The following is a 27,987-nucleotide window of genomic DNA, read 5'->3' on the forward strand; positions in this document are numbered from 1 at the left end:
TTGCTGCACATTGATTACAAAAGTATTTTTTCAAAAATTTGAGTCATTTCAGTATCTAACTCCTTAGTCTGAATTGTATTTCCTGAAAATGTTCTTCATTGAATTAGGTTTTCATGAAAGCTGCTGGTGGCCACATAGCCTCAAAATGGAGATGACCTCCTCCTACACCCTATGTGCAAAATTCTGCTCCTCACGTTGGAATCAAAAGGACCACTGGAGGTGAGAAAATAATCCTATTTTCAGACACTGGAACACGTGACGGTGGTTGTGATTTTGGTGATGAAATGTTTCCTGTGTGCTAGATTAATTACCAGTCTCTTTGTCTAATTGTTGTCTAACGCGTTCTTTCTCCCTTACTGTTCTCTATGCTCTTGGGCACAAGAACAATGCTGCTATCCGATAAAACAGTAATTAAAGCTGCGGCACCGAGCTGAGCAGCGGGGAGTGATCGCTCTCACCCAGGCTGTGCTCTTTCTGCTTGCAGGCAGTGCTGGCAGCCCCGAGGGAACCGCGCTGCTTGAGGTGGGGGGAAGTTTGCCAGCACTGAGACACCACCTTTGTCTTCCCTGTTCATTTTCCACGTTGGAAAAGATGCACCAGAAAAAAAGCTGATGTCTCCCTATGACATTGAAGAAGCCTTTTGCTGTATGAGGAGGCAAGTTACGGGTACTGTGATGTCTTCAGGTTCCAGCAGAGGAGGTGGGATCCAGTGCTAAGGAAAGTGAAAGGTACTGGAGCAAGAATGATGGCTGCTGACAACTGGTGTGTAACTGAGGTCCCGACTCCCTTTTTATCTGGTTTGTACTGGAAGCAGATTTTGTTTCTGGATCTCCCATGCAAGTACTGGGAAATTATATTGATAAAAGGAGTTGAGTTTGTACATGCTGTAACAGGAACCAGAGTAAATAAAAGTATTAAAGTACTGCTTCTTGATTAAATGATCAGTTTTGGACTAAAACCTCTTAAAGCTAGATGAAAGAGATAAGAAAATACTATCAGAAACTACTATAAGAAAATACTATGAAAGATGTGGTTATTCTTGTATTTGAAGACAAAACAGTAGTTGGGTTTGTGTTGAAGTTACAGTACTGAGCTTGCAATGGTGCACAGAAGTATTAGTTACCTGGAGAAAACAGTGAGCCAGCAACAGGCTAGCTGAGAACTGAGGAAATGTTAATCAATAGCAAAAATTAAAGCTGGAGAGATTTCACCATCCATGCAGTTGAGCTTGATGTTATAATGTAAAATGCCTGCTCTATTGATGTTGCCTAATGAAAAATGAAAACCAGTGAAGGAAACAAATAATGAAAAATGCACTTTGATGTCATCAGGTTTTCACATTGCACTGTAATGTAGCACTGCTGATTCCCCCCCCCGGGGTTTCTGTTTCTAATAAAACTGTTTCAAATGAGCTTCCTGTTATTCATAGATTAATTTTCTGTGTCTTGACCTCAAAAAGGCAGTGACTATGAATGGAACAGAGCAGCTGCCAAGAACCTCATGGAGTTTAAAAAAGGCAAAAACTAAAATCTGACGCTGGGCACAGAGTGAGTTCAGTGCAGCCTGGACATAAGACTGGAAGTGGAGCAGCTTTGCAGAAGCTGGCTTTTGAAGAAGGCTGGCTTTGGGAGATCCCCAAGGAGGAGACCCCACAGCCTCTCTGGGCAGCCTGTGCCAGGGCTCCATCACCCGCCCAGCACAGAAGTGCTGCCTGGTGCTCAGAGGGAGCCTCCTGGGTGCCCGGCTGTGCCCATGGCCTCCTGTCCTGGCACTGGGCACCACTGAGCAGAGCCTGGCTCCATCCTCTCTGCACCCTCCCATCAGAGATTTTGGGACAGGGATGAGATCCCCCTGAGCCTCCTCTTCTCCAGGCTGAGCAGCCCCAGCCTCTGCTCACAGCAGAGATGCTCCCAGTGTCTTCATCACTTCATCACTATACAGCACCTCCCTTTCACAAAATGGATGCAGAAAGCACAGATGACCCGTGAGAAAGCCACCTCTGTCACCCACCAGCCTCTGGTACCTGTGAGAGACACCAGGACCACAAGCACTGCTGTTGCAGCAGTGAAAGACAATGAATCCAAGCCATCAGGACAATTGCCACTGCCATTCATGGTAAGTCCAGCTGCTCAGCCTTGCTGATTGATATCAGCAAGAAAAACCACACAAGTACTTCAGAAGTATTTCTGCACAGTGCCTACAGAAGTGATTTTTATTATAGCTACTTTCTCTTTATCCTTTGTCCACCAAAACCTTTTACTTAGCAGTTGGATAAAAACAACGTAGTAAAGTCAGACAAGTAACAGCTTTAAACATCTTTTTATACACCTTTTATGCATCTTAAATAGGGATCTAAACTTTATATCCCCAACCAAAAGAGATGGCTGCAAAATCCATCCCTCAATAAGAGCTTTATGAACTCATATTTTATTCCCCAGTCCTGTAGAACTCCCTCCTCCCTCCTTCCCAAACACCTCAAGAGAGGGGAGGAAAAAAACAAACAAAAGAAATCCCCCCCCCCCCCTCCCCCCGGCACCACCTTTGACAACTATTTGCTATGCCAACTCTTGGAGCAGTACTAGACAGTTTTAGGTTAGACTGTACAACAGGTTCTAAATAGCATCTAAATATTATATGGACATTTGTTCAAAAACCCTTTGTCCCATCTTTGCACAGTCCTTGAACAGCTCAAACATTTACCACTGAGGTGTGCTGTACAGCATTTACCACGCATGCACTATACTCTTAAGTGTACAATGCAGGGATAGCTGAGGAAATGGTAGTTACATACATGACAACTATCACTCCAACGTAAGGAAACACTTAAGAACGTACCCTATCCTTATTAATCTTCCAGGATTATTTCATAATATGCTTAAAAGTTCGTTAATAGTGACTAAGAAGAAACGCAGCTACACAAAATTCCCAAGTGCTGGTAGGGACAAACCTGAATCTCAGCCAGCGCTTTTTGTGCATCTCAGGTGCCGATACTTAGCAAAATGAGGTATCTCACGTGTTTCAGAGGTGGAGGTAACATGTCTGTTCAAAACCCAGACTTGTTAACGTCTCATCAATACTGTTTGCAAAAAGACTATTATAAATCAAAACAGAAACGAGTATGTCATGTTGCTGTTCTAGTTTTATATAGCTTAATGTGACATTCCACAAAATTGAAATAGTGTGCTTCATTACGATCATTTGGCATCTCTCGTTATGAAAGTTTTAAACTTTCAAGAACCAAAAATTAAAACCTGGCTAACTGAACTTTTTAATACAAAGTCACAGTTCTTAAAAGGATACATCTGCACCATTTTGATGGTGAGCACTCAAATACATTAAAGAATTTATCCACAATAGTTTTGTTAGCAAGATAGGCACATAGTGGCATGTAAACTACTTGTGGCAACCAGAACAGCAAAGGCACAATCTGTTTTTTTTTTCTCCTTTTTCCCCCCTTTACTTTTCAAGATGTTTAATTTACAAAGAAAAATACTGTGTACCTGGTGCAGCAGCATTACATTTGTATATTGCAGCACACAACCATTACAGAACTGCCGTCATCCAAACAAGTGAGGCATTAAAAAAGAAAAGACAGCAGCTCTTTGCACTCAGGAACTGAACTTCTCGATTAGAGGGCAATGCGTGTTCTCATCAGGTTGAGAACATCTGCAACCCTCTGTACCTCCTCATCCACAAAAAGCACTGCCCGCACACTGAAGGTAGGTTAACGAGTTTTCTGGTTTGCTGCTTGCAGCTTGTTTTTGTTTTCCCATGTGCCACTTAACTAAAAACTCCCAAGTTGAGATGCCTGTAAAACTATCAGTTGCTTCTCTAATACAAAATCAGTTTTAAAGCACTGATGTTACGAGGAATATGACCGCAGTCCTCTGCAAACTGAGCCTATTCGGATGCCTTTCTTCATACCTGCCAACGGACTGAACTGTGTGTTCGAAGGGAATCCCTCTCAGCACACCTGCTTCCTCATCGGGAAGCAACAGCAGGAAGAGGTTCAAACCAGAACGCAGCCCCTAGCAATTCGAGGTTAAGTCTAATGCAATAACTTTAAAGTGTAACTTCTACCCATGGCTCTAATACAACGGTTCTGCATTTTACATAGAAACATTATGGTTAGAATAAGTAGAAAACTGTAGTTTACAAATGGAAAAGATCCTTCTATTAAAAAACATTTACTTAGTTACCTTAAATAGTTCTTATATGCACCATTCCACATTGTGGAAAAGCTGAAATATGCAGTCTGGACTCCACAAGTTAAAGAAAAACAGAATTATGTGTATTGGCACAAATACTTACATCTACATCTGTACAAGGTAAAAAACAACGCTGACAACCCTGTCCCAACCAGTGCAGCGTTCTCAACTGCTCTCCAACACATCCTTTCCAATATGAATGCCAACAAACAACAGTGAGGTGGGAATTCAGTCCTAAGAGCGTGGTGCCAAAAAGTTCCAAACTGCTTTGTCAGTCTCTGAACAGAGGAATCAGAAGTATTTCCAAAAGGGTCGGTCCACTCAACACATTTGCAACTGTGAGGTCACTGCAACTGCACTCTGTACGCTCCTATTAGCAGCTTTACCTGGAAAAGCAAGCAAAGATGTCACGGAAAGATTGTTCGCGTGTAGCTGTACTGAACACTTCTGCTAACAACAGCATGAGAAAAGGCACGTATGAAATTGCTCAGTCATGAGCAAAAGAGGAAAAAAGGAAAAAGTATGAACTAGACATGCACATACACTTTCATAATGGATTTAAAAAATTGAAGAGCACAATAAAATATTTAAGAATCTAAGTCTTAAATACAAAGATCTAGAAAATTTACTGGTGCATCTTCCATAAAAAACCCTACTACACAGGATCTGTAACTCGTCTTGCCATGTGCAGTGGGACGACTGCCCAACCCACCTGGGAGCACACAGAGGACACCACAGACTATTTAACAGCACGTTGCATATCCTGGTGAATACTTCCAAACTCTAAATGCACAAGTAAAAACATCTGTGTGCAAAAAATAGCTGTCACTCCCTGTAGTTGTCATTAAATTCACAATACAGATGGAGAAAATTTCTGGCTGTAACGTTAGTTTATCCTGGTTCACAAGTTCCTGATAGGAACTGGGCTGGGAAGACAGTGGGAAAGCCTTGGTTTTACATTTGCAACACACAACCAGAAGCACTCAGACTACAAAAGAGTTGCTGTACAACAAGTTAACGTACACATTTGAGAGCATTTGGTACCTTGGCAGTAGGAGCTTCCGCCAACCGTATAAAAAGCTTGTTAAGGCCTGCAGTAGGGCTGAAGGAATAAATAAAGTGACTATCCTAAAAGGAAAAAGAAAATCAACAGAATTAGTGGCAGGAAATGGTTAGAAGTGCTACGTGAATTGAAATAACAGAACATGACATTTATACTGGGGGGGTATCTGTTTGTTTTAAAGTTGCATATGCTGCAAATGTATGACATATGTCAAATTATGACATTTGTCTTAATGCAGGAAAAAACAGGAGTGCGCAGTGATGTGTTTAACAGAAAAAAACACCAAGAAAGTTATTCAGTAGAAATATGAGGGAGTTCATTAAAACAAGGCAAAACAGTTATATTTAATAACAGACTTGGGTGAAAAATTGGAGAGGCCAGGTGAATTTGGGAAGTGAAGCACCTTCAGATTCGGAGTTTTCACCTCCCTGCTCAAACCCTCAGTTCTGATGTATCACAGGATGGCTGAGGTTGGAAGGCACCTCTGGGTCTACCTGGTCCAAGCTCTGCTCAAGCAGCAACACCCAGAGCAGGCTGCCCACAACCATGCCCGTCTTGTAAGGCACTACTTTCCATGGAATCTAATATTGCAGGTTTTTGCAGTTCTTCACACACAAACAAAAGTTTCATTTCAAAAACTAAAAAATAAAAACAAGTAAACAACAACAACACCACACCCACCATCACCACCCACCACCACCAAGAAGCCTGCATCGTAACACTCGAAATCCAAATTAAGGCTCTAAAACTTCCCAGGCTGTTCCACAGACTTTATAGAGCAGTTTTACAGTCAGTCATACGATGACTTACCAAAAATACAGGGAGCTGGAATTTGTCGTTTAAAACCACGGCTTGTACACTGCATGGTCCGCAGAGCCGAGCAATGACTTCTTTACCAAAGAAATTTGAATGGAAAACGAAGAGAAGAATTCCAGATCCTAAAAGGGAAGGCAATTCATTCACATGAAGCTGAAACGAGAGCCATTACTTCGAACAACCGCATATACTGAACTTCTGAATACAAACAGTTCGGTACCTCTATCATTTGTATACATATTAAACTCCAGCGAAGCATTGAAGCAATATGGGAAAAAAAAAAAGCAAATATGCAAAATCTGATCTCCCAAGCACAACCCAAACACAGAACACAACTGAGCGGGTCACAAAGCCAAGGTCTTCTGGCCTCAGGACTAACTTCACGTGGCTATTAAAAAGGAAAACAAAATGGATACAGTAACCTTCAGGTACAGTTCACTTCTCTGTTTTTAGATTTATCTCAAATGTTATGGAATCTCACGTAGCTTGGGTTGTCTTTTTCTTGGTAAGGACAACTGAGCTCCATTAACTACAGACTTTTAAGAACTGCACTGAAATTCATAAGCAACTGTCTTCAATACCCACAAACACCTCATTTTCGTATATAAACTTATGTAACGTTTCCTAATTCTACAAAGCGTATTGCATCAAAAAATGGGATGTATTTCAACTGAACAAATAAAAACTGGGTAGACATAACCACTCACAATCCCAGTTTTAGTAGTATTTCAATCACGTTAATGTATTATTTTGGGGAAAAAAAAAACAAAAACGAGCAGCATCTGAAGGTATTTCCCTGATTCACTCAAAAGGCAAGAAAAAATGACTCAGCTAAAAAGAGCATCAGAGATTGTTCTCCAGATTCCTGACAGAATGAAGAAGCATTCCTAAGTATCTTGGGAGTTTGATCCTCAGCTTGTCAAAGGGGCTCACAGGCAAAACAGAGTTGGTTGACACTGGCTTCCTTTATTTACAGTCTTTCTAAACTGTGATTGTATCACGAGAGTGTCGTGACTGCACACCAAGATGCCAGTGTGTTACGCACTGCACACAGAACAAGGTGATCTGCTACTAGATTCTCAAAGTATTCTTCCATCAAGATTTCTAAGTATTAAAGCACTCTTACATTAAAATTTCTAACTATCGTTTGAAGGCAAACCCATCACATATCTCATGCAACACCTGAGCTGAAGGAAGAGGTTGTGTGAGTCAAAAAAACACTAACAAAAACACACAAACAAAACAGCAAAAAAGCAAAACCAAAACCCCCCAAACCAAAACCACCAACACACATACACAAAACCCACCCACAATGCATTAAAACATGCTCCTCCTCTCCCTAAAGCAGGGCTTCCTACTTTCAACTTCCACACTCCTTCCCCTCTGAGTATAAAGAACATCCTCAGTGTAACGCACTGTATTAAAATAGGCCGTACAAAACCAATTTCACATAGCAGATACTTAAGACATCCTTCAAAGGCAGCTTCTCATAGCGCTATTTTACTTTTTAAAAAATAAAGTAAAAAGTAGGAAACACAACAAAATCCCTACCTTCTGGGACGTTTTGTGGGGGTTTATAGTTAAAGTCTGTAGAAAAGTCTGGCCCTTCACAGAGACGATGACACGCAATTGGGAAGACTGGCTCCAGTAAAGCGAGACGGGCTTCAAAATAGTCCCTGATGGTATCTTCTGCTACTCTTGAGAGCCTAGAAGAGCAAAGAAGTGAGGCCTGTACATCACGTAGTCAATTATTTAGCAGACACAGACTTGATCAGAGCCAACACAAAAAAGGATTTCAGGTCACCTTTTTGAAATCCCAATTTTCAAGGCTTCATTACTAACATTTACATTTAGATGAAGCCCAGGTCCCAACACTTGGTTAAACATTTTATCTAGAGATCTGTGAAATCCACCCATCATGTCTCAGCTTTTTATTTTTGCGGACAAGTCCACTACAGCAGATACCAAAAGCCCTCGCTAGCCACATACTTCTTTATGTAGAAGATGTTGCCAAAACACCAGTACGTACCAACTGGCTGAACAGAAACAGACAGCTGCTTCCCCAGCACGGCTGACCTGCAGACTGACCGCAAGTACATCAGGTAAATCAGTCACTCAGCAATTTGGTTGGTCAGACTATTAGAGGAATGTAACTCCCAATTATTCCCAGCTCTATTAAAACACAGTGAAAAAGCAGCAATTCTACCCCTAAATAGCCCCCCAGCAATAAATAAAATGGGTATTTGGGAAGGGCAGGGATTGCTAAATTAAGCATGCAGGCTGTCCTTTAAAAACGAGACCCTGTTAACCTACAGTATTTGGCACTTTTACAAGCCAGCTATCAAGTAATCCTCTTTGGAAAGCTGTTTTGACACAAATGAGGTTTAAATGCCTCTGCAAGGCAAAGGTCCCGACTCTCCACTTTACGGCTTTCTGAGCCATGACTCAGACAGAACACAGCTCCCCTCCACACCAGGCTGAGATTATCATCCACAGAGCCTAAAAACCTGAGGTTTTTCACTGAAGAGAACCCACCTGAACTGCCATACCAAAGCAAGCCCAGAAGCCCACCTAGCCCAGTTTCCAGAACTATAGAAATAAGGGAAATTAAACAGCAGTCTTTGTGGTATGCTGCCCTAGTTTCCAGCAATCCCATTTAGAGGTATCCAAAACCAAACCGCACCTCTCCGCAGATCTACTTAATCCCCTCTTAATTCCCATGCAATTGCGACCAGTGCATTTTGCAATGAAATCCATCATTCAGCTTTCCTGTGCAAAAATACTTCTGTTTCAAACTTATTAATCATTGAAATGGACAGCCCCTAGAACCTGCCTCATGTTTTTTTTTCTCCTGACAATTAATAAATAAATAAAATTGAGCCTTTAAACTGCCCCAGGGGGACGTGCCTCTGCTCTGTATCTCTGACCATCTCTACTTTTACCTTTTTTGCTTCAATTGTTTTTTGAAGGGTTCATTAAAAATATTGGCACCAGAATACTGCTTCACCCCCTCCAGTATCAAACCGGATTTGAACATGTTATTTCAGCAAAAAGTCAGTGTTGGGAAGTTTAGCTGGAGACTAGTGCCCAAGGTCCAGTCCTTGTCCTCTCCTCAGCGCTGGTGGGGCCACACCTGGAGTGCTGGATCCTGTTCTGGGCTCCCCAGGACCAGAGGGACCTGGGCACACTGGAGAGAGCCCAAGGCAGGGCCACCAGGGTGAAGGCACTGGAGCATCTCTGCTGTGAGCAGAGGCTGGGAGAGCTGGGGCTGCTCAGCCTGGAGAAGAGGAGGCTCAGGGGGATCTCATCCCTGTCCCGAAATCCCTGAAGGGAGGGTGCAGAGAGGACAGAGCCAGGCTCTGCTCAGTGGTGCCCAGTGCCAGGGCAGGAGGCCATGGGCACAGCCGGGCACCCAGGAGGCTCCCTCTGAGCACCAGGCAGCACTTCTGTGCTGGGCGGGTGATGGAGCCCTGGCACAGGCTGCCCAGAGAGGCTGTGGGGTCTCCTCCTTGGGGATCTCCAAAGGCCGCCTGGACGTGGTCCTGGGCAGCCTGCTCTGGGTGTCCTTGCTTGGGCAGGCGGGACCTCCAGAGGGCCCTGCCAATCTCAACCAATCTAACTTCATAACTGAGTTCATTTAGACATCATGGGCCAATATCCCCTAGCCTTGGAAATATATTCAGGTTTTATTGTTTTGCACTAAGATGTCTTACACTGACATTTCACAAAACAATCCACGAGTTTCTCTGCCCTGCAGAAGGGTTCCCTAACCTTCCTTGTAAACACCAGTGCAGTGTTCATATGGGAGCATGTGCTTATATATTTGCTTAATATTAATTTTTTAAACTTGGTATTCTTAAATTTAGTATTTGTAAGATTATAAAGGAAAGACCACTAATAACTTTATAACAGAATAAGAGTATTAGCAGTACTACAGCAAGCAGCAGGGACCGTTTAAGAGGCAGTTTCTGTCAAAACAGATCTAACAAGTTGATGGGAAACAAGACCAGAGATGGAAACAGTTTTCTGTGGACTAAAACAGAATAGAATGAGCTCTGACTACAAGGCACCTGATACGTTGGTCTTACTGCATTGTACATAAAAACCACAAAGAAAGTCATCATAAAACAACAAAAAGACCTTGCACGGAGACAGCATTCCTCTGGCACTACACAGGCACTCATGGCAACACTTCACCTGCTACAGAAGCAGAGACCTAAAGGTCTCTGAAGCAGAGATCTAAAGGTCATTCAAGTTTGGAGATGGTAAGTTAAGAATTCTTGCTCTGATGCGCCATCAGCTAATTATTGGTTCTTCCAAACTGACATTTAAAGAGCTTGCTCTCTCTCTTCACTTTTATTCTTGTCCCTGCTTTGCAGCACTATTAATCCATTCTGTGTATTTCACCTGACAGGTCGGTACGATCACACGGCCAGCTGACATTGTGAGACCTCACCTGGAGCACTGTGGTCAGCTCTGGGGCCCTGAGCACAAAAAGAACTGGGATGCATTGGAGCAAGTCCAGAGTGTTCAGCCTGGAGAAGAGAAGGCTCTGGGGAGAGTGGCCTGCCAGTACCTAAAGGGGGCCTGCAGGAAAGCTGGGGAGGGACTCTTTGTCAGGGGGTGCAGTGACAGGACATGGGGGGAACGGTTTTAAACTAGAAGAGGATACATTTAGATTAAACATTAGGAAGAAATTATTTACTCAGAAGTGGTGAGATGATGTAACAGGTTGCCCAGAGAAGCTGTGGATGCCCCATCCCTGGAGATGTTTGAGGCCAGGCTGGATGGGGCTTTAGGCAACCTGGTGTGGTGGGAGGTGTCCCTGCCTATGGCAGGGGGTTGGAATCTGGGTGATCTTTAAGCTCTGTTCCAACCCAAACCATTCTGTGATTCTATGAATACACACTACACATGCTGCAGTGCTCTTTTGCCATTCTGTTGCATGATAAAGGTTTGCATTTCCATCATTTACTGGAATGTAAGCTGTATCTACCCCTCCAGCACAGAGTTCTTGAACTCTCAGCTCACAACTGACACTTAAGGGTCAACAACACCCTCATTATTTCCTATCTGCAGGGACTTTTTGTCTTCTACCCCCCTTCTCCCCACCCCCCAAAAAATACTTTTTTTTTTTTTTAATGAATGACTTACTTGGCATGTCCTAATAAGATTTTAGGCTCAACTGTCCAATGCTCACGCTTTTATTTTTTTCTGATTGCTTTGTTTCTACTTTGAAGAATCTTTCACTTCTACTAATTCCCTTTCCCTCTCCGCCTTTTAACTCAGTGTTTAAGTAACTTCCTGCTAATTGTTAGCTCACATAGTTTATATTTCACGTGATTTATCAGTTAGCTTTGTGCCCAAAGCAGATGCTTTCTTTCCAGAACTCTCTCCCTCTTCCCCATGACTTCAAGTTATGACAGGCCTAGTATTTCCAACTTTGACAGAACAAACTTTGAAGTTCAGTTTACTCACGTTTCCAAATGACTCTTGAGCTGCTCATACACCAGTACATTATTACACTGTTTAGCAAAATGAAGCGCGCTGTTCTGATGCTTTGACAAAATGTTACAGTCTGCTCCGCTCTCAATCATAAGCCGCACTATATCAGAATTCCCTCTTTTACACGCCTGTGCAAAGAGAGAAAAGGGAAGGATGGACAACGACAACAGAAATCCCATTAGAACAGTGTAACAATGAAGAAAGTAGAACTGCAGGAACAAATTAAAATCCAAAATTAGTTACAATTCAGAAAACAAGTAGTCATCCAGAGAATGCTAACACAAATTGAAACTCAGGATCATACTACATAAATACTTGGTCTTTACCCGGGCAATACTCTACACCTGATCCCATAGAAGTAGCAACACTCAGGGTTACCAAATGGATTTCATTACTAAAAAGACCAAAAAAAGTTCTATGACAAGATATAAGCTGCTCAAGTACAGTAACTGTAAACTGCCTTGTAACCTGAACAAACAGGCTTGTGTAGAAGCACTCAGGATAACTGACCTAACACTTCAAAACGTCCATAGGCACCTCACAAACATTACTTCAGATGTGCAGTAAACCAGTGGAATTTCCCCCAAATCATTTAGCCATTTTAGACAGTTACTGTTTCAACTGCTTAAGGGTCCAAGCCTGATCAACATTACCTCCAGCAAGAATTTCAACGGATCTCAACTGAAGACTGGACAAAGGGACAGGAAAAGCTAAATAAAGCTCTACTTTGAAAAATGCAAATGTAATCTTGGCAGCTTGTTTTCAAACATCTCACTCAGAATTAGGGAAAGGCACAAGAGATAAAAGTTTCTATCCTCGTGAGGCCTTTCAGCAATCAACATCTGAAATTTGTTTAAGGCCTGAACTTTCATATCTGCTTTCAATCCATAATCTTCCATAAATAAACAAAACCAATGCTCCCTTCTCCCCCCCCCCCCCAAAAAAAAACAAACAAAAACCCTACAACACCACAAAAATCACGTATCACTTCTGAGAAAAATGAACTGCCAAGACTTCCCTCCCCCTGCGTTCAGAAGTAAGATCCTCAGAGGTTAAGTAAGAGTGACTCGATAAACACATCGGTATGTTTATCCACACATGGCTAAACTTGTTTCAGTAAGTTACGGGAAATTAAGACCCAACTCTTCATATCTGCACAGCAAATAAACACGGAATAAGTCACTGTAGGATGCCAATTAGAAAGTATGCACAGCTGTGTATCGAGCAAGAAAAATATTGTTGAAGAAATATGAAGCTCAAAACTGAGGTTCATGGCAGTAGACAAACTGCAAAGAGATTTTGGACGTAAGTAACTGAGGAAACCACAATTGTGTCACCACTTTCCTTACAGCAGATATGAAATCTGTGACTCGCAGATGTTGAGAGAAACAGTATGACGTCTTGGACAGAAAACCTTTTGTAATCTCTTCTGCAAACAGCCTCCATGAAAACAGAGCAAGTTTATCAGGAAGGGGAACTTCAGTGGAATTATCCAATACAAATCAAAAGCTATTACGAGGAGCACAGACTGGTTTAAGTGTCTTAGAATTTTCCCATTACAACAATAAAACTGTAATTAAATAGGTATTTTCTTTTGCCATTGGAGGGAGTAAAGGTGCAGAACAGGCAGTGGGAAGGAGACTGTAAACCAGTTACTTTATTTCTGGCCAGTGACTATAAGACAAAAGTCAACATTTCACAGCAACATTCTGTGAAAGATTCTCCTTTGCGGAGTTTTTGTCTCCTTGCTGGCAATCAGATTATCTCAATTTAAAGACCACATCCACACTTCTTTGACCCAAATGGTGGAAGAGATGAGAAGCCACATTTAACACTAAGTTGATGATACCTGGATCCACTGTTTAGACGTAACAGTACATTAAAAAAGTATGGGTTAGTTTCCCAAGTATTGTTTACTATTAAACTGCATCAGGACAAACATTGAACTTACCTTCATTAAAGCAGTTTCACCACTGCTCTGCTGCATGTTCACATATGCCCCAGCTTCCAGAAGAATAGCTACTGTTGTTAGAAAATTCTTAAACACAAAACCACAAGACAAGTAAATATAAAATATTCAGTTGTCATTTCAAAATATAAGCACAATGCATGTTACAATTGTAGTTGTTCTCTCTCATTGCTCATAAAGCTCATTTTAGACTCTGGCAAATAAATAGCCATGGACATTTCTAATTCTTACTTTTTACTTAACTTAGTAATAGTAAATGCTGCAGGGAAAAAAAAAAGCCTGCATTGATCACCAAACTGGAATCAAGCTTTCTTTTGGCCTCTTATCTCCTGTACTTGGAAAGCTCATGGACCAACTTGAATGCAAGAGAGCACCATGAAACATCCTTGAACTTAGTAATCAAGCTGGACTTTGTTTGACAAGAGCTTGCCACCACCTCTATTCCCAACTCTCAAGTAGTAAGCCCTTCTTCACCAGAAATTTGCTCTCAAAGCTTCCCAAGGCTGGATACTGTGGATCCAGAGATATTCACTAGCAATTCTAACCCAAGAATTTCAGCCCCCCTCAAAGACAAGTTTAGAGACACTCTGCACCAGCGTTCCTCCTAAGCAGCCCTGTGATAGTGCCTACTAAGAGTAGGGTTTGTTATCACCTCTGGAAATTTATTTAATCTACTGCAACCAGACACTGAAAGGTCAGTTAAGGTCACCCTGCTAACTGCTTTTTGGGGATCAGCAAAAGGGGCAGAGAAAAAAAATGGGTCCCACTTTTGCACATACGTAGAAGAGCCAAGAACTACAAATATGACAGAAAACAAGCCAACCTTTTCAGCTGCGTGTATCAACGCAGTTGTTCCATTTTTCTGTCTACCATTAACTTTGGCTCCTTTCCTGATGAGGACTCGCAGGAGGTCATCGTGCCCACCAGCAGCAGCAAGCATAACCAGGGTCATTCCACTCGAGTCCTGCAACAACAATCATTGCCAAATACTTGAAGATAAATCACAGCCGCAAGACAAAGACTGCAAGTGCATCAACAGGTTTCAGAGAGATTCTCCTCCCCAGCAGAAGAATTCACACATAGATGACTGCCAGATGCTGACGAACTATCACCTCCCACTTCCCTCGCCCACAGGCTTCACACTTGGAAGCTTCATGAATCTAACGAGCTGAACAAGAAGGAAAAACACAACGAGGCAGGATGAAAAGCGGCAAGGTATGTGACAGCGGGGAAGACGGCAAGACAGTGGAAAAAGAAATTGACAACCACTGGAGAAAAATCACACATTGGCTTAAGCCAGTTGCTACCATAACACTGCTTTTGGATTGTATCTGAGGAAAAATATGAAGAGATTCCTGTGGGCGGCCAGTCTCCTCACCACTCCTTGCATTTACTCTTTATGTTGTTCATCAGACACAACAATTCAAAAAACGTGTGCAAAACATGTACAATTCAAAAAACATAGCTCATTTGGCATCTTCTTTTCTCCCACGCTACAGAAGTTTTAGCGTAATGTATAGTCCTCAAAATGCTACATAATACGACTGCACAAGGTCACCGGTGAAAATCCTGATGTCAAAGACTTTAATTCTCAAAAAGGGAATTCCAGTACTATTGAACAGGAAAATAGACCCTCTATTACAAAGCATTTACCTCTTGATCCAGATTATATTCCTCGCTTGAAGAAAGTGCCATCTTCACCGTCATATAATCCCCACTTTTGACAGCATCCCTCAGGAGCGCTAGAAAATAAATTTGATGCAGCTGTGAAATGTGTTCATTTGATTGGTGTCAGTATAGAACAATGCTAGAGCCGCATGATGAAATGTAACCTTCTATCTAAGAAAAACAGAGTGATCACTGTACGTAGTTCTTGTATCATGCAAAGGAAGGGTCCAGCAATTCGTGTAAATAGAGGGTTTGAAGGGCGAACATTGAGACTCAGGTCTGGGAGATAAGAGAACAAGGAGTTTTTAGGAAACTGCAGACTTTTGCATGGGACGCTGCGCAAGCCTCTGACATCCGGCAGAGCTCACCAAATAAGGAGAAAGGGGGAGTTGAAGGATGACCGAAGGACAAAGCCTGGGAGGAAGACTACAAGCCTTCAGCACGAGCGATCCCCAGAGACCCCCAGAGACTGATGCGCATGCGTCTGGAGAGGGTTCGGATTCTGGGAACTAATTATAATAACCCTGCCTTTTCTAGGAGCAGCGATGAATATGTATTAGTCTAGGAGCATAAAAACCAGTTGCCTGATGTAACAGGTGTGCATCTTGGTGGAGCAGAAACTCCCGGTGCACCCAGTGCTGTTTGCTTGCCTCTATTCGCTTAATAAATTACAAACTTTAATTGGAATCCCATTTGGGACTCAATCGTTTATCACACTGCTACAGAATATTTCACATTGAAATGCCAGATAAGAAACATCCGTCCCTCCCAGCACTACTTACTGCTGGATATCGGTTCTGTTGAGACATGATTCTCATCTTCTCCATCGAGATGCTTCTGGAAGTCTTCTAGTGTCAGCCATTCTAACTGCATGTCCATACCCAAACTCAGGACTTGTTGCTTGCCATCTACCATGTATTTTATTTCATAGAAGAAAACAATAAAGTAAGTAACTAGTAACTTATCAGCTCCAGATCATTCACTGCTTCGATGATCAGCAGCACAACATTTCATTCAAGCACTCTGGAAGCCAGTGTGAAATGGTTCCAAACAATAGCAGCCATGTTACAAGCAGACACAAAACGCTTTTACTTGAAAGAAATCACTTAGTTGTTCTACAGCATTAGGCTGAAGGGATCAAAGATGGTGAACGCTGTTACGGAAATAGCAGGAATACACTGGGAACACACTGATAAGCTGAGAAGTTATCAATGAGTTTTTAAAAGAAAACATTATTATAGCCACCAGGAGAACCAAGAATTGGAGCACTGAAAGATGCAAGCAGGAATGGAGAGAATATTAAATACAAGTGCTCAGCTTTCTTCTAGATTTGCTTCTACGGCTCACCAGAGTTATCCTCCATTTGACACACATCCACTACTTCTCGATCACCTTCTGCAGCAATGTAATTCCATGTTTCTGTTTCGTCTCTTATGCTCCGCCTTTCCTTGTACACCTTGCTGTCTTTTGATTTTAATTCTTCTATCAATTTATATTCTAGCGAAGATTCTTCTCGTTTGCGGTTATTCTCAGAATATTCATTTTTTTCTTCTGAAGCTACATTAAACAATTCAAATGCACTTTTGATGTCCTTAAGGCCTAGAATATTAAGACAGTTACCAAGAGTGACTACTTGAGCCCCTAAAGACTATTACATAACAAAGTTTAAGCGAGTGACCAGAGTCCATTCAGAAATTCTATGCAGTCCATTCTCTTTTCACAAGTCAATCATTGCTGAAGCAAAGCAGCAAGCTTAAGCATAAGCCAAAATCAGGGAAAGCAAGTTCACCTCCAACTACCCTGGAAGTCTGGGCTCTGATTGCTTTCTATATAGTACCATCTTCTTTTTAAGAAATTTAGTTTAGAATCATTCATAAGTTACTACTTTGAAAATACGGTTCAGTACTCGTGATGATCAAAGGACACATGCTGTATGTGGAACAGTAATTAATAGCCCGTTACTATTTTCTTGAGCACTGTAAGCATCTATTAAGTGAACAAAGTTCCTCTGGCAATAACTACTTGAAGCACCAGAGCTCCTCCTGTATCTATTCAGAATGACCAAAGGTGTAGCTCCACGTTAAGTTTTCCTCTCAGTTCATCCTCGTCAGAGCAGTGAGGAAATTTATCCTGAACAGAATCATCCAGAATTTTACTGAGATGAAGAGCATTAACGTTAATACTCTATTAAACAGCAAAGAACAGAAGCGCAATGTAGACATTTTTCTTTGTATTTCAAAGCATCCTGTTCTGTTACTTTAGGTAACAATAACTCAATGTGGCTAAAGCACCAGGTAGGAAGTTTGTCTGAAGTGAACCTCCACAAGTTACTCTAAAAATAGAAAATACGTATTTAGAGTGATAACAAAACAATTCTGGAAACAGATAACCACTGGATGAATTCATCCAAAGACTGCTATTAACAGCACGATAACGAAGCCTAATTGACAGTACTAAATGAAGAAGGGCAAAATCTTTACTTGTATAGAAGGCTCTCATGTTTTTATAGACACTTTCACACCTCATACATGAAAGCACATGCAGCATTCTCATGAAGCATACGTTAACAAAGCCATAAAAGAGAAGGCTTTTGCTTCCTAAAATAAGAGCAGAAATTGGCGTTTCTGGTATGTGCTACAGAAATGCACTGTATCTGCTCTTGTAGGAATCAGAGGAGAATGCCTTGAAGGGTCTTCCCCTTCTCTTTTAAGCAATTAGCACTTACTTTTTAGGCCCTTCTGTTCTTTTCTGCTCTTTTCTTCTTTTTCAGGCTCTTTTTTTTGAGTTTTGTCTTTTATTTCAGTTTTCTTTATTTCTTTCTCCTGGTATCAAGAAAAAAGATAAAATTGAAGTGGTAGAGAGAAAAAGGAAAATAAATCTCCTTTCACTACTCCAGTGATCTCATGTTTACAGTTAATACTACTGAAAACTGCATATAACAGACTTGTGCACATTCCTAAGAAAATAATTAAATGGGTGAGACAGGAGTTACTCTGTGAAGGCTTTGTCAGTAGGAGAAAAGATGTTATTTCTAAATTGAGGAAGTTCAATTCTGACTTCTGCAACATCCCAGTCATTCGAGGTACTTGCATATGCCAAAACCAGCATATATTTAAAATTATGGTGCTTTACAATTCATCAAAATGAAATAGACATACACGCATACACATGGATATATATAAAGCAAAGATTAAAAAAAAAAAAACAAGCAGGAAACTTTCTATATTTAATGTTAAGTCTTACATGTTAGCTGGTACATCACTTGCAAATACAGTGCAAGTAGAGACCAGAAGTCTCTCTTAAAAGTATTCTCTCTACTAAAACTGGGATAAAACAACTAAAATCCCTTGGTCCAAAATAAGGAGACTACAGATCAAGGAGACACAAACATTCAGAGTATTTAAGTGATCATAAACACTTATTTGCAGGAAGAAAATTCAAAGTGATGAACCTCTCATTTGTTTGCAATATTTAGAGGATGCATGAATAGGATGCAATCATTTCAAAGTATTTTAAGGCCTTTGTAGCACCATATTCCAAGCAGTTATGATACAACTGTCTTCGACCAAAACTGAGAAAACTTGACATTTGTATACAGAAGGTTTCAGGTTTTCCAATTTCCACGTGCAGAACAATGTAGCCATAGCCATTTGTGGAAAAAAGGACAACTAAAAAATATCCACCCAAACCTATTCTACCCACACAGAAGATTGAGCTTAGCTTTATCCAGTATCAGATACATTCATGGCAGATGGAGAGATACAATCAACTGCACCAAAAAAAAGAAACCAACTGCCTCCTCCAAAGGTTGCCTTTCTTCTTCTCCTCCAAGCCTCTCTTCACGTTCAGTCAGCAGACTCCAAACCAGAGTAGGAGGGAGAAGGCTATTTGGCACAGCATTTTATCAGCCCCAACGCTAACCGGGTATATGGAATAGCACGGGTTTTCTGAAAAACTGCCAACAGAGTAAGTCCACCAAAGCACTACAGACTGAATTCATCATTAAATGATGAATTCTTAGAAAGGTGAAGAATTAAAATAAATTAATTTAGTACACAATAACGTGTTGGCAGAGCTGTAACACCAAACCCTCCTTTTCTCCCCCTCCTTCCCCACAAAACTCTTGCTTTTAATCACAGACATGATTAACTGGCAGCACAGGCAGCTGTTGTCCCAGGCAGCTGTTGTCCCAGGCAGATGCCCCGAGTAGGAGGGGACATGTGATTTACCAAAACCATTACCAGGTATTTGCTGAACACAAGGGCTGTTACAATCAGTTATCCTGAATTCTCTTCCAGATTTCTAATACTGGTTAGATGCACAATGTACACTTCATTTATTTTTGGAGGTAAATCAAAATGAAAGGAGGGTTCAGCATACAAAATGACTTCAAACAGAATACTGGGCTACAAATTGGCATAGCAATGTTCTGTAATCAGAGCTGTACAATCGAAGTCAGGTAGCTGAGAACGATGCGACAATTTTATTTGAAAACAATGATCTGCTTGGGCCAACAACTTTGTGAAGCCAAAAAAACCCTGAAGCTCTCCACCAAACCCACCCATGTAATACGTCCACAGCTGCTCTGGAGAATAACTGGCCAGTTAGGGAAAACATTGTTTGAGCCTCCCAGAGAGAAAGAGCAAAAAGCAGCATGCTTTCCATGGTTCCTCGGTACATGAGAGAGACATGCAGACATTTTACTGACAGTGCTGGCTGAAAAGCCAAAAGAAAACAAAGGCTTCCACCTGCTAATGATTTCTTCATATTTGGGATGACAGGATTTTTATGCTTTGGTAAATAAAACAGAATTCCAAAGATGTATCCAATTATCACCACTGATGTTACTCTCTTATGAATGCTATAGCCTCAAACTATGATAAAATACCTGGAGTACTAAAGGGCCATACCATTCCAGTTAGTTAAAAGTCTGGAGAGGATTATTTAAATAGCTGTTTGACACAGCTATGCCTCGTTGCTATTGATTAACCTTGTTTACAAGAGCTTTCTCCACTAAGCTCCTGCAAAAATAGTAGCTCTACTCTGAGATTACTCCAAGTAATATTTCTATTCTCTATCCAAAATCAACTTGATCATGTTTAAGGTGGCCTACTCCATACATAAAACAGTCTTAAGCACAAGATCTCAGCTGAACCTACAGAAATAAGGCACTTGCCACCATGGAATTATGGCCTCAGAAGAAGCGGGATGACATCCATTAAGTATCAAGGTATTTTGGCTGCAGCCATATCAGAAAGGGTTATCTCTGAGCAGTCAATTTTTTAAGAACTGCAGATTATACATTAGTCTCAAAAAGCTGAAAAAAAAAATCCTCCATGAGTAGCTTTTCCTCAGAAACTTTCTAGAAATAATGCTTTTTTCCCCACTGCACACTTTTTTTTTGCTTTTACCACCCTGCTTTCCTTATTGTATTAAATAAGAGAAATTAAATATTCTATTAGTATTTGATTGGCTCCTTTGTCAGAATGTGTACAGCATTTGTAGTTACCATGACACCAAGCCGTGCAACTAAGCATCTCCTGTAAGCAGCACAGGAATTCTAACAAGAAAAGACAAGTTGCACAATTATCTCAGAGACTTGGGTTTCGAAGCAATTTCAGCATTCCTATTCTCTGGAAGGTGCTAATGCATGTAAAGTATAACTGAGTGGCTGGCTTTTGAGAGAGATCAAGCGTTCATCTTACCTCAAAAATGTGCTTCCTTGTGCGGTGTTGCATAGCTGCTACAAGACTAAATACATTACTATGAAAGAAGAAAAACGTCAAACTGATGCCCTACTGTTGATGCTAGGGGAAACAAGAGGCTGAAAATGAAAGCACGTGTCTCTAGAACAGTAAATTTTGTTCTAAGCAGGTACGCACAACAAACAGGAGAAAATTCTATTTTCACACCTAAAGACACTCCTCTCCTACAGCATTCCCCCTTTTTCCTGCGTTCAGAATCCAGAAATCTCTCAGCCTGGCCTACAGATTGGGCAGTGAACCTTTTTTACTCATCTCATTAACCTTCCGAATCGTATTTTTCTCTTTGCCATCATGAACAGCAGCCTTTTGAAGTACCTCTACCTCAAACACGTTTCATTAACCCCTTCCCCCCCTCCACCCTAATGTTGTAACATTGTTTACCTCCCCAGCTGAATCCGTGGACTTGCGTCCTCTTTCATCAGTGCTCAACCTCAAACCCTTCTGCACTGGTGCAGGAGCAGCTGACACTTTTTCCAACTCTGCAGCTACAATTTTTACTTTTTCTTGACCTTTTTGCCTTTTGTGCATGCTCTTCCTCTCTGAATAGTTATCTTTAGTTTCTACTTTTCTACCTTCGTCTTTATAATCTTCAATTTTCTGATTTTTTTTCTTCTTTCTTTTAGCCTTAACCTCAGAACTATCATCTTCATTACTTGCTGATCCATCCAGATGCCTGTCAGCAATGGAATCTTTTTCAGCAATTTCTTGTTCCAGTCTCTCTTTTCCACATTTTACCTTTTGTTTCTCCTCCTTAATTTCAGAATATAAGTCTGAAGTTTCATTATCAGTTCCTTGAGAAAGTGCATCATCTAAAATACTTGATTCTGAGTCAAACTGAACATCTTGCTTCTCCTTCCGTGATTTTTTATTTTCTTTAAAATCTTCTTTTGGTTTTACTTTTACATCTTTAACTTCTTTCTTTTTCTTGACTTCTTTAGTATCTTCTTTCCGTAGTTTTTTAGGATCCTTTGAATCTTCCTTCGTTTCTGAAGTCCTTTTTTTTGGTTTTGAATCTGAAACCACAGTATCTGAGGAATTTTCACATTCTGTTCTGGGTTTTTCTTTGAGTTTTGCAGACTTAGACTTTTTCTTCTTCGAGTCATCTGGACTTCTATCCTCTCCATCTTTTGACTTTTTCTTTTTCTTCTTTGGTGAAACATCATCTTTTGTTTCACTTTGCTGGTCACTGTCAGATTCTGCTTCAAATACATCATCATTTAAGGAAAGTTTCTAAAATGCAGGACAGAAAAAATAAAAAAAAAAAATTCCTCATTAAACTGTATCACTAGCATAAGCCATCCAGAAATGGCAGTGGTGATGCTTTTAGGAAAAGCCAGTTGCTTTTTAAACATTACAAGTAACATTTCTTACTGCCAAATTGTAAAATTTGTTAACACAATTCTAGCTCACTTACCTAGATCATATTTCTAACTGCCTAAAGGAGAATCAATACATAAACAAGGAAACCAAGGCAACTGGACATCCAGCAGCTGGATTCCAGAACAGAATTAAACCACAAGTCTTTTACACCAAAAGCAATTAACCTGATTTATAAAATTTATCTGCAGGTTTCTCAGAAGCAGCAGCTTTCAAACAGATTCTTATACATTATTTTGAAAATGACTGAACAGTTAAAAATGAACGAGAAAAAAAAGAAGAAAGAGCCATATGCTGCCTTCTTGCAATTAATTCTTCTGTATTCCTATCTTATCTAATGGATTTTTGCTTGTTATCCATTAATTTAATCTGCTACACAAAGCATTAGGCTGAAACGAGCAGCATCCAGCTCCAGTGACGAGACAATAAGCCTGTGGGCAGGCAAAGGGGTTGGGATTGTTGTCAAAAGCAAACCAGAATGACAATACATCATTTATAGTCTCATTAGAAACTGAAATAAAGTTTTAATGAATTTCGACTCTACAAGCAAGCCTGTCAATTCAAAAAAAAAAAAAATCCTTAACCAGACAGCAGCAGCAACACTGAGTTTCTGCTGAAACAAACAGTTTTAGATCAAAGAGTATTTTTCTTTAATTCCATATCCCAAATCTCTTCCATTCTTGTATCCCCCATTAACAGAGCCTAGATAGGGAATTTGTCTTCATTTTAAGGTAACAGAAGGAGAAACACACCTGCACATCTTTTTTGATAGGTTTAGGCTTATTGTCCACAATTTTTTTCCTGAATTCAAGCAGCACTTCTTTGCAATCTTCCAAATGAACCTCTGGTTCCCAGGTGTCATCATCAGAGGTATAACCCTTCCACCGTACTTTATACAGAATTTTACCCTGCAAGAAAAAACAAACAAACATTTAATAAAATACAACATTATGCAATGTACTCAGTTCCTATGGTATCAGTGGATGCATCATTTTGTGTCTATGAAAATGAACATGATGGAAATTCAACCTCATGCTGAGGTAAGAATTCCTAGAATTATTTCCATCTGCATCACATGCTGAATTGAAGAGGTTGTGAAGTTTCAGTAGTTGGAGTGGTTTTATCCCAAATATTGGTATTACCTGATTTTTGTCAGAAACACAACTTCAATGCGCATACATTCCCAGTCATTTTACTGAAATCGATTTTCTGACAACTATGAATAAGTTAATATTTCTTCCGTAGAAGTTTTAATTGCTTCTTTTTGCTGAAGAACGTAATTTAAAACCTAAAGATTTATAATGCACTAACACCATTCACAGAGTTTTTAATTGGACTTGATAATGTTAGATAAGCAATGCCACTTTTGATAAACCAAAATGGTTAAGAATTTCTCAGGAAAAAAGCATCTTTCAATGAGATCAAGTCAAATCTAGACAAAACCTGACTGTGCGCATCCCAAAGTTGGTTACAGAGACATCGGTAAAAGATGCTATGACAGCCCAAGACCAACTGTTCCAACAGTATCTGATTTCATTGCAGGATGATATCAGAACTTACAGCCTCCAAGTTTTTCCACTAAAACAGGAAGTCTTTTACCATTAGAGGGAGAAAAAAAAAGAAAAATGCATTTTTCAAAGTATCTCTTGCCTTTCTCTCAAATATAGTAGTCCGAATTCTGGTATTTCTCAATATAGACTCATTTTCTTACTGCAAGACAAGGCTCATTGGCTTGGTCTGAGCATAATGCTCCCATAGTCAGACAAGTGGCAACTCTGGGCTGTGCGCACCGAGCTTAACCAAAAAGCAGAGTCATGTCCCATGAAATCAAGGGGATCACCTTCATTGATTAAACCTGCATTCTTTTTAAACACCTGTATGACGAAGTCCAGCAGCAAATTTAAGGAAGTCCATTTTCCATTAAAAGGGTAGTAATGGCTACAAGGTAATATAACTATCCTTAAACTTATTTTCTAAAGAAGTTCACAAAGGTACTAACCAAAACACCTTTGGAGAGGCAAAGTGACAGTACCTCTTTCTTTCAGAAACGATGCTCCCAAAGATCCTACACTGCTAATGAATCCTGGAGAACAAAAGTTTCAGAAGAACTGCCATTTGACAATTAGCATTAGAAACATTTATTTCCATGATTTTCCATTTTTGCCTGAACGCCACTGACCTTTTAAGAAGTGTATTTATATATACAGCACATATTGAAAACTATAAAACTTTAGCAATCAATTCTGCTTACATCCTTCTTATTTTGCTTCACAGACATATAAATAAAGAGAAATAAATAGAAATAAATAAATGGGAAAAGCCCATATTCAGATACGTTAACATAACACTTCCTCTTATAATTTAGCTTAGCCATACACTCTTGATTCAGGATTCAAACATAATGTTCACCTGTCTCTTTCTCTCTTCTAACATGGTTCCTCATGAAAGCAGCAACTAGTAAGTAACTTTCTTGTTACAAACACTGGCATAATTTTGGTGGTAAGGGATCTCTGGAACTAACAAGTACAATGCCCTACTCAAAGTAGGTCCAGCTCGATCAGGCTGCTCAGAACTCTGTCAAGTTTTAAGGATCTCCATGGATGGACATTTCACAACCCCCCTGAGCTCCCCCTACCCCCTAAAAGCAAGAAATCTTTCCCTCGTATCTCATCAGACTGCCCTGTGCTCCAGCTTACATCCTCTGCCTCTCATCCACTCACCACACACCTCTGAGAAGGGCCTGGCCTTGCTCTCTCTACACCATCCCATTATATTGATGTAGGTAGAACCACAATGACCCCTGAGCTTCTTTTACTAGGGTAAAGCATGCCCCACTCTCTCAGCCTCTCCCTGCATGCCCTGTGCTCCAGGTCCCTATGCTGCCTTCATAACCCTCACGGGGCTCACTCTGCTGTGTCCACGTCTCTCCCAGAGCTCAGCACAGCACACCTGGAGCATCTCAGCGGAGAGGAAGCATCACCCTCGATGCTCTCCATGCTGCTGGCCTTCTTTGCTGTGGGAACAGCTGACTCTTGCTCAACTTACCTGCCTGCAGGGACCCCCAGGTGCTCTCCTACAGCCTGGCTCCCTCCTGTCCCACAGCACAGGGTTATTCCATTCCTTCAGCTTACTACAGCTACCATTACACCTTGTAACTCAGGTGCAAAAGCAGTCAGAAGTTAGATAGCTAGTTGAGAAAGCTGGCTAAAACAAAATCTAATGTAAATGCAGGACTGCGTGCCCATGTGGGCACACATGGCACATGAACACAGATGTTGCATGACTACATCCACTACACAGCAAGTGATAAAAAAAATGCAGCTTAAGTGAAGGCAGGAGACTGATCATCATATTAAAGATGTATACACAGCCTTTCCCTCACCTGCCAAAATTCATTCATTCCACATTATTTCTCTTCTGTCACTTATAAATAATAGAAAACTTCAAAACATTCTTATACTGCTGTAACTACTACAAGAGCCAGTGATAGGCTAGAACTCCTATCACCACCTCATTAAAGAGCAGAGTTAACATTTCTATAGGGAAATGTCACAGTTTGCCTTGATACCTGTTATTTTAGTAGAATTTCAGTGCAGCCTGAAAGGCTTTCTAAATATAACACTTCCAAATTTTTATTGCTAATTGTCTCAAGTAGCACAAGCCAACGTTTCAACTACCACCAAGTCTAACCACCCAGCCTGACCCCGTGCCCACAGTGCTGCCCTGCCGTGCTGCCACCAGCCCCAGCTCCAGCAACACTGGGACCAGAGGTGACAGGAGCTGCTCTGTGCCATGCTTTGGGCTCTCTCATGTGGGCACACGTAGCACACGAAACTAACAGCTGGTTCAGCATCTCCTTGGGCTTCCTAATGCACCTGGGTATCACTGGCCCAAAGTGGACCACACACAGTATGCTCCACTGAACCTAACACAGCTCCTTCCACTCCTTTCAGATGTTAGGACTAGGTGTGAGCAATTATCTGCCTTGCCCGGCACGTCTGAAGCACAGGACCGTGGCACCCCACAGAATAGCAACAGAGAGGCGATCTGGTACAACTGCAGCCCACGCTATGAAGCGGCAGTGAGCACGCACTGGGTGAGGCACAAGCACACAGTAATGCTAAGTGCTCTGACCCAGCCTGGCAACCTCCAGCACACAGCATTCAGGGCCTGCAGCAGAACGGGCTGCCACGAGCCAGCAGACACCACTGACACGTTTAACAGGGGGTACTCCAGGCATTCTGGTGCTCTCTAGAAGCACATGGAACAGTACGTTCCCCCTTGTGCCCCTGTATGCTGATTTTCACTGCCATCATTGCAGAAAAACTACTCTTGCTTTCAAGCCAGACCCACTCTTTTGACTGACACTTGATACAGGCAGAACTGGAAATGCTGTATTAGCTCTGAAGCCTAGCTTTCTTAAGCCATCAAGATACTGCACCACGGAACTGCCTGTTCACGACAGCACCACCAACACCAGCAATTCTTCACCTGAAGTTTCTCTGACCTAAGGGCTTCAAAATCCTCACGTTTCACACTAAGCAGGGAGGCTTCCATGCCATCACATACCCGAGCGAATCCTAAAACCAAAAATTTAAGTTAACCAGAACAACAATTTGCAGATACGAAAAACACTTTAAAAAAGGCCATCTTTGGTGTTTTTTATTTTAAGTTTTTGCTTTGGAAGTTCAATAAATTTTGGAAGAACTTCAAAAATCCAGGCTGTTTTTTACCTTTTTAAGGTATGGTATTCCTTCCTGAAATGAACCAAGAAGATCTCTAGAGCTAGTTATTTCAGCTGGAAGCGGTCCCTCTATTTTGAGTGGTCTTCCTGCATTTTCTCCTGCCACTCTCACTAAACATACCCTGAAACCACCTCCAAGTTCCCCACTATATTCCACCCTGCCCAAACACCTCACATCAAGGCACTCCTGCAGCTCAGGTGTAACAGCAAGGCGTACCTCAGTGCTGCAGACAAAAAGAGAAGTTAGTACGGAGATTTTTTTTTTTTTTTTTTTTTTTTTTTTTTTCAGTTGGAGCAGCAAGAGAGGGAAAACCTCGCTCGCAGACCGCGCACACCGCGTTTCACGTTACAAGTGCAGCAGCAGCGCCGCCGGGGAAGGCTCCTCGCCCAAACACGAGGGATTCCTCAGGAAAGCCCCGTCTCAGCACAGCGTGCGTGAGGGGAGGGCGAGCACCGCGCGCCCCCGGGCCCCGCCGCGCACTCACCCCCTCGCTCTTCACGTCGAGGATCTTCTCCACCTCGAACACGTCCTCCTCTTCCTCCTCCTCCTCCTCATCCTCGCTCTCCCCGCCGCCTCCTCCGGCCTCCTCACCACCACCGCCGCCGCCTGCCGCCGCCTCACGGCCGGCCGGCCCGCTGCCCTCTTCCCCCTCGGCGGCCGCCGCCGCCGTCTCCTCCTCTTCCTCCGCCCCCTCCCGCCTGGCCGCCGCCGCCTCAGCCCCGCCGCCGGCCGCCGCCGCCATTTTGGGGCGAGCTTCCACCGACAACGGGGAAAAGCGGCTGCGACATCCACCGCCGGGCGGGGCGGGGCCGCCGCAGCCAATCGGGGCGCAGCCAGCCCGTGACGCACGCAGGGGCTGGGCAGAATACGG

At 41.8% G+C, this 27,987-nt stretch overlaps 1 protein-coding gene and 1 long non-coding RNA gene across 4 annotated transcripts; one reads left to right on the forward strand and one right to left on the reverse strand.

The window, feature by feature from the left end:
• Positions 1 to 2,181: 2,181 nt before the first annotated feature.
• MPHOSPH8 (M-phase phosphoprotein 8) lies at positions 2,182 to 27,914 on the reverse strand. 3 transcript variants are annotated; one of them, XM_035326727.1, is made up of 14 exons: positions 27,601 to 27,913; positions 23,124 to 23,279; positions 21,376 to 22,224; positions 17,955 to 18,051; positions 16,577 to 16,786; positions 16,012 to 16,137; positions 15,215 to 15,303; positions 14,385 to 14,525; positions 13,544 to 13,630; positions 11,566 to 11,720; positions 7,639 to 7,793; positions 6,082 to 6,209; positions 5,253 to 5,336; positions 2,182 to 4,594 (listed from the first exon to the last, which is right to left on the reverse strand). In XM_035326727.1, exons 1-14 carry the CDS (start codon positions 27,856 to 27,858, stop codon positions 4,553 to 4,555), a joined length of 2,577 nt encoding a protein of 858 aa, XP_035182618.1. In that variant the 5' UTR covers positions 27,859 to 27,913; the 3' UTR covers positions 2,182 to 4,552. The 3 variants fall into 3 exon arrangements, with proteins under 3 accessions (XP_035182618.1, XP_035182614.1, XP_035182630.1); XM_035326723.1 differs by having other exon boundaries at positions 16,577 to 16,828; XM_035326739.1 differs by lacking the exon at positions 16,577 to 16,786 and having other exon boundaries at positions 27,601 to 27,914.
• On the forward strand, positions 15,628 to 19,108 carry LOC118167425. The gene is made up of 3 exons (XR_004751131.1): positions 15,628 to 15,711; positions 17,184 to 17,186; positions 19,098 to 19,108. It is a non-coding gene; the product is annotated as an uncharacterized LOC118167425 (long non-coding RNA).
• Positions 27,915 to 27,987: the final 73 nt, after the last annotated feature.

The sequence above is a fragment of the Oxyura jamaicensis genome, chromosome 1 (genome assembly GCF_011077185.1).
Source record: "Oxyura jamaicensis isolate SHBP4307 breed ruddy duck chromosome 1, BPBGC_Ojam_1.0, whole genome shotgun sequence".
Lineage (NCBI taxonomy): Eukaryota > Metazoa > Chordata > Aves > Anseriformes > Anatidae > Oxyura > Oxyura jamaicensis.

What these genes read in the sequence shown, in the direction of transcription:
- MPHOSPH8 (XM_035326723.1), bottom strand. Translation starts at nt 27,858, where the DNA reads ATGGCGGCGGCGGCCGGCGGCGGGGCTGAGGCGGCGGCGGCCAGGCGG. An exon ending in CCACGGATTCAGCTGGGGAG is followed by an intron (nt 18,052 to 21,375) that starts GTAAACAATGTT and finishes TCTTGATACCAG; the next exon opens with GAGAAAGAAATAAAGAAAAC. An exon ending in TCCAGCTCCCTGTATTTTTG is followed by an intron (nt 5,337 to 6,081) that starts GTAAGTCATCGT and finishes TTTTCCTTTTAG; the next exon opens with GATAGTCACTTTATTTATTC.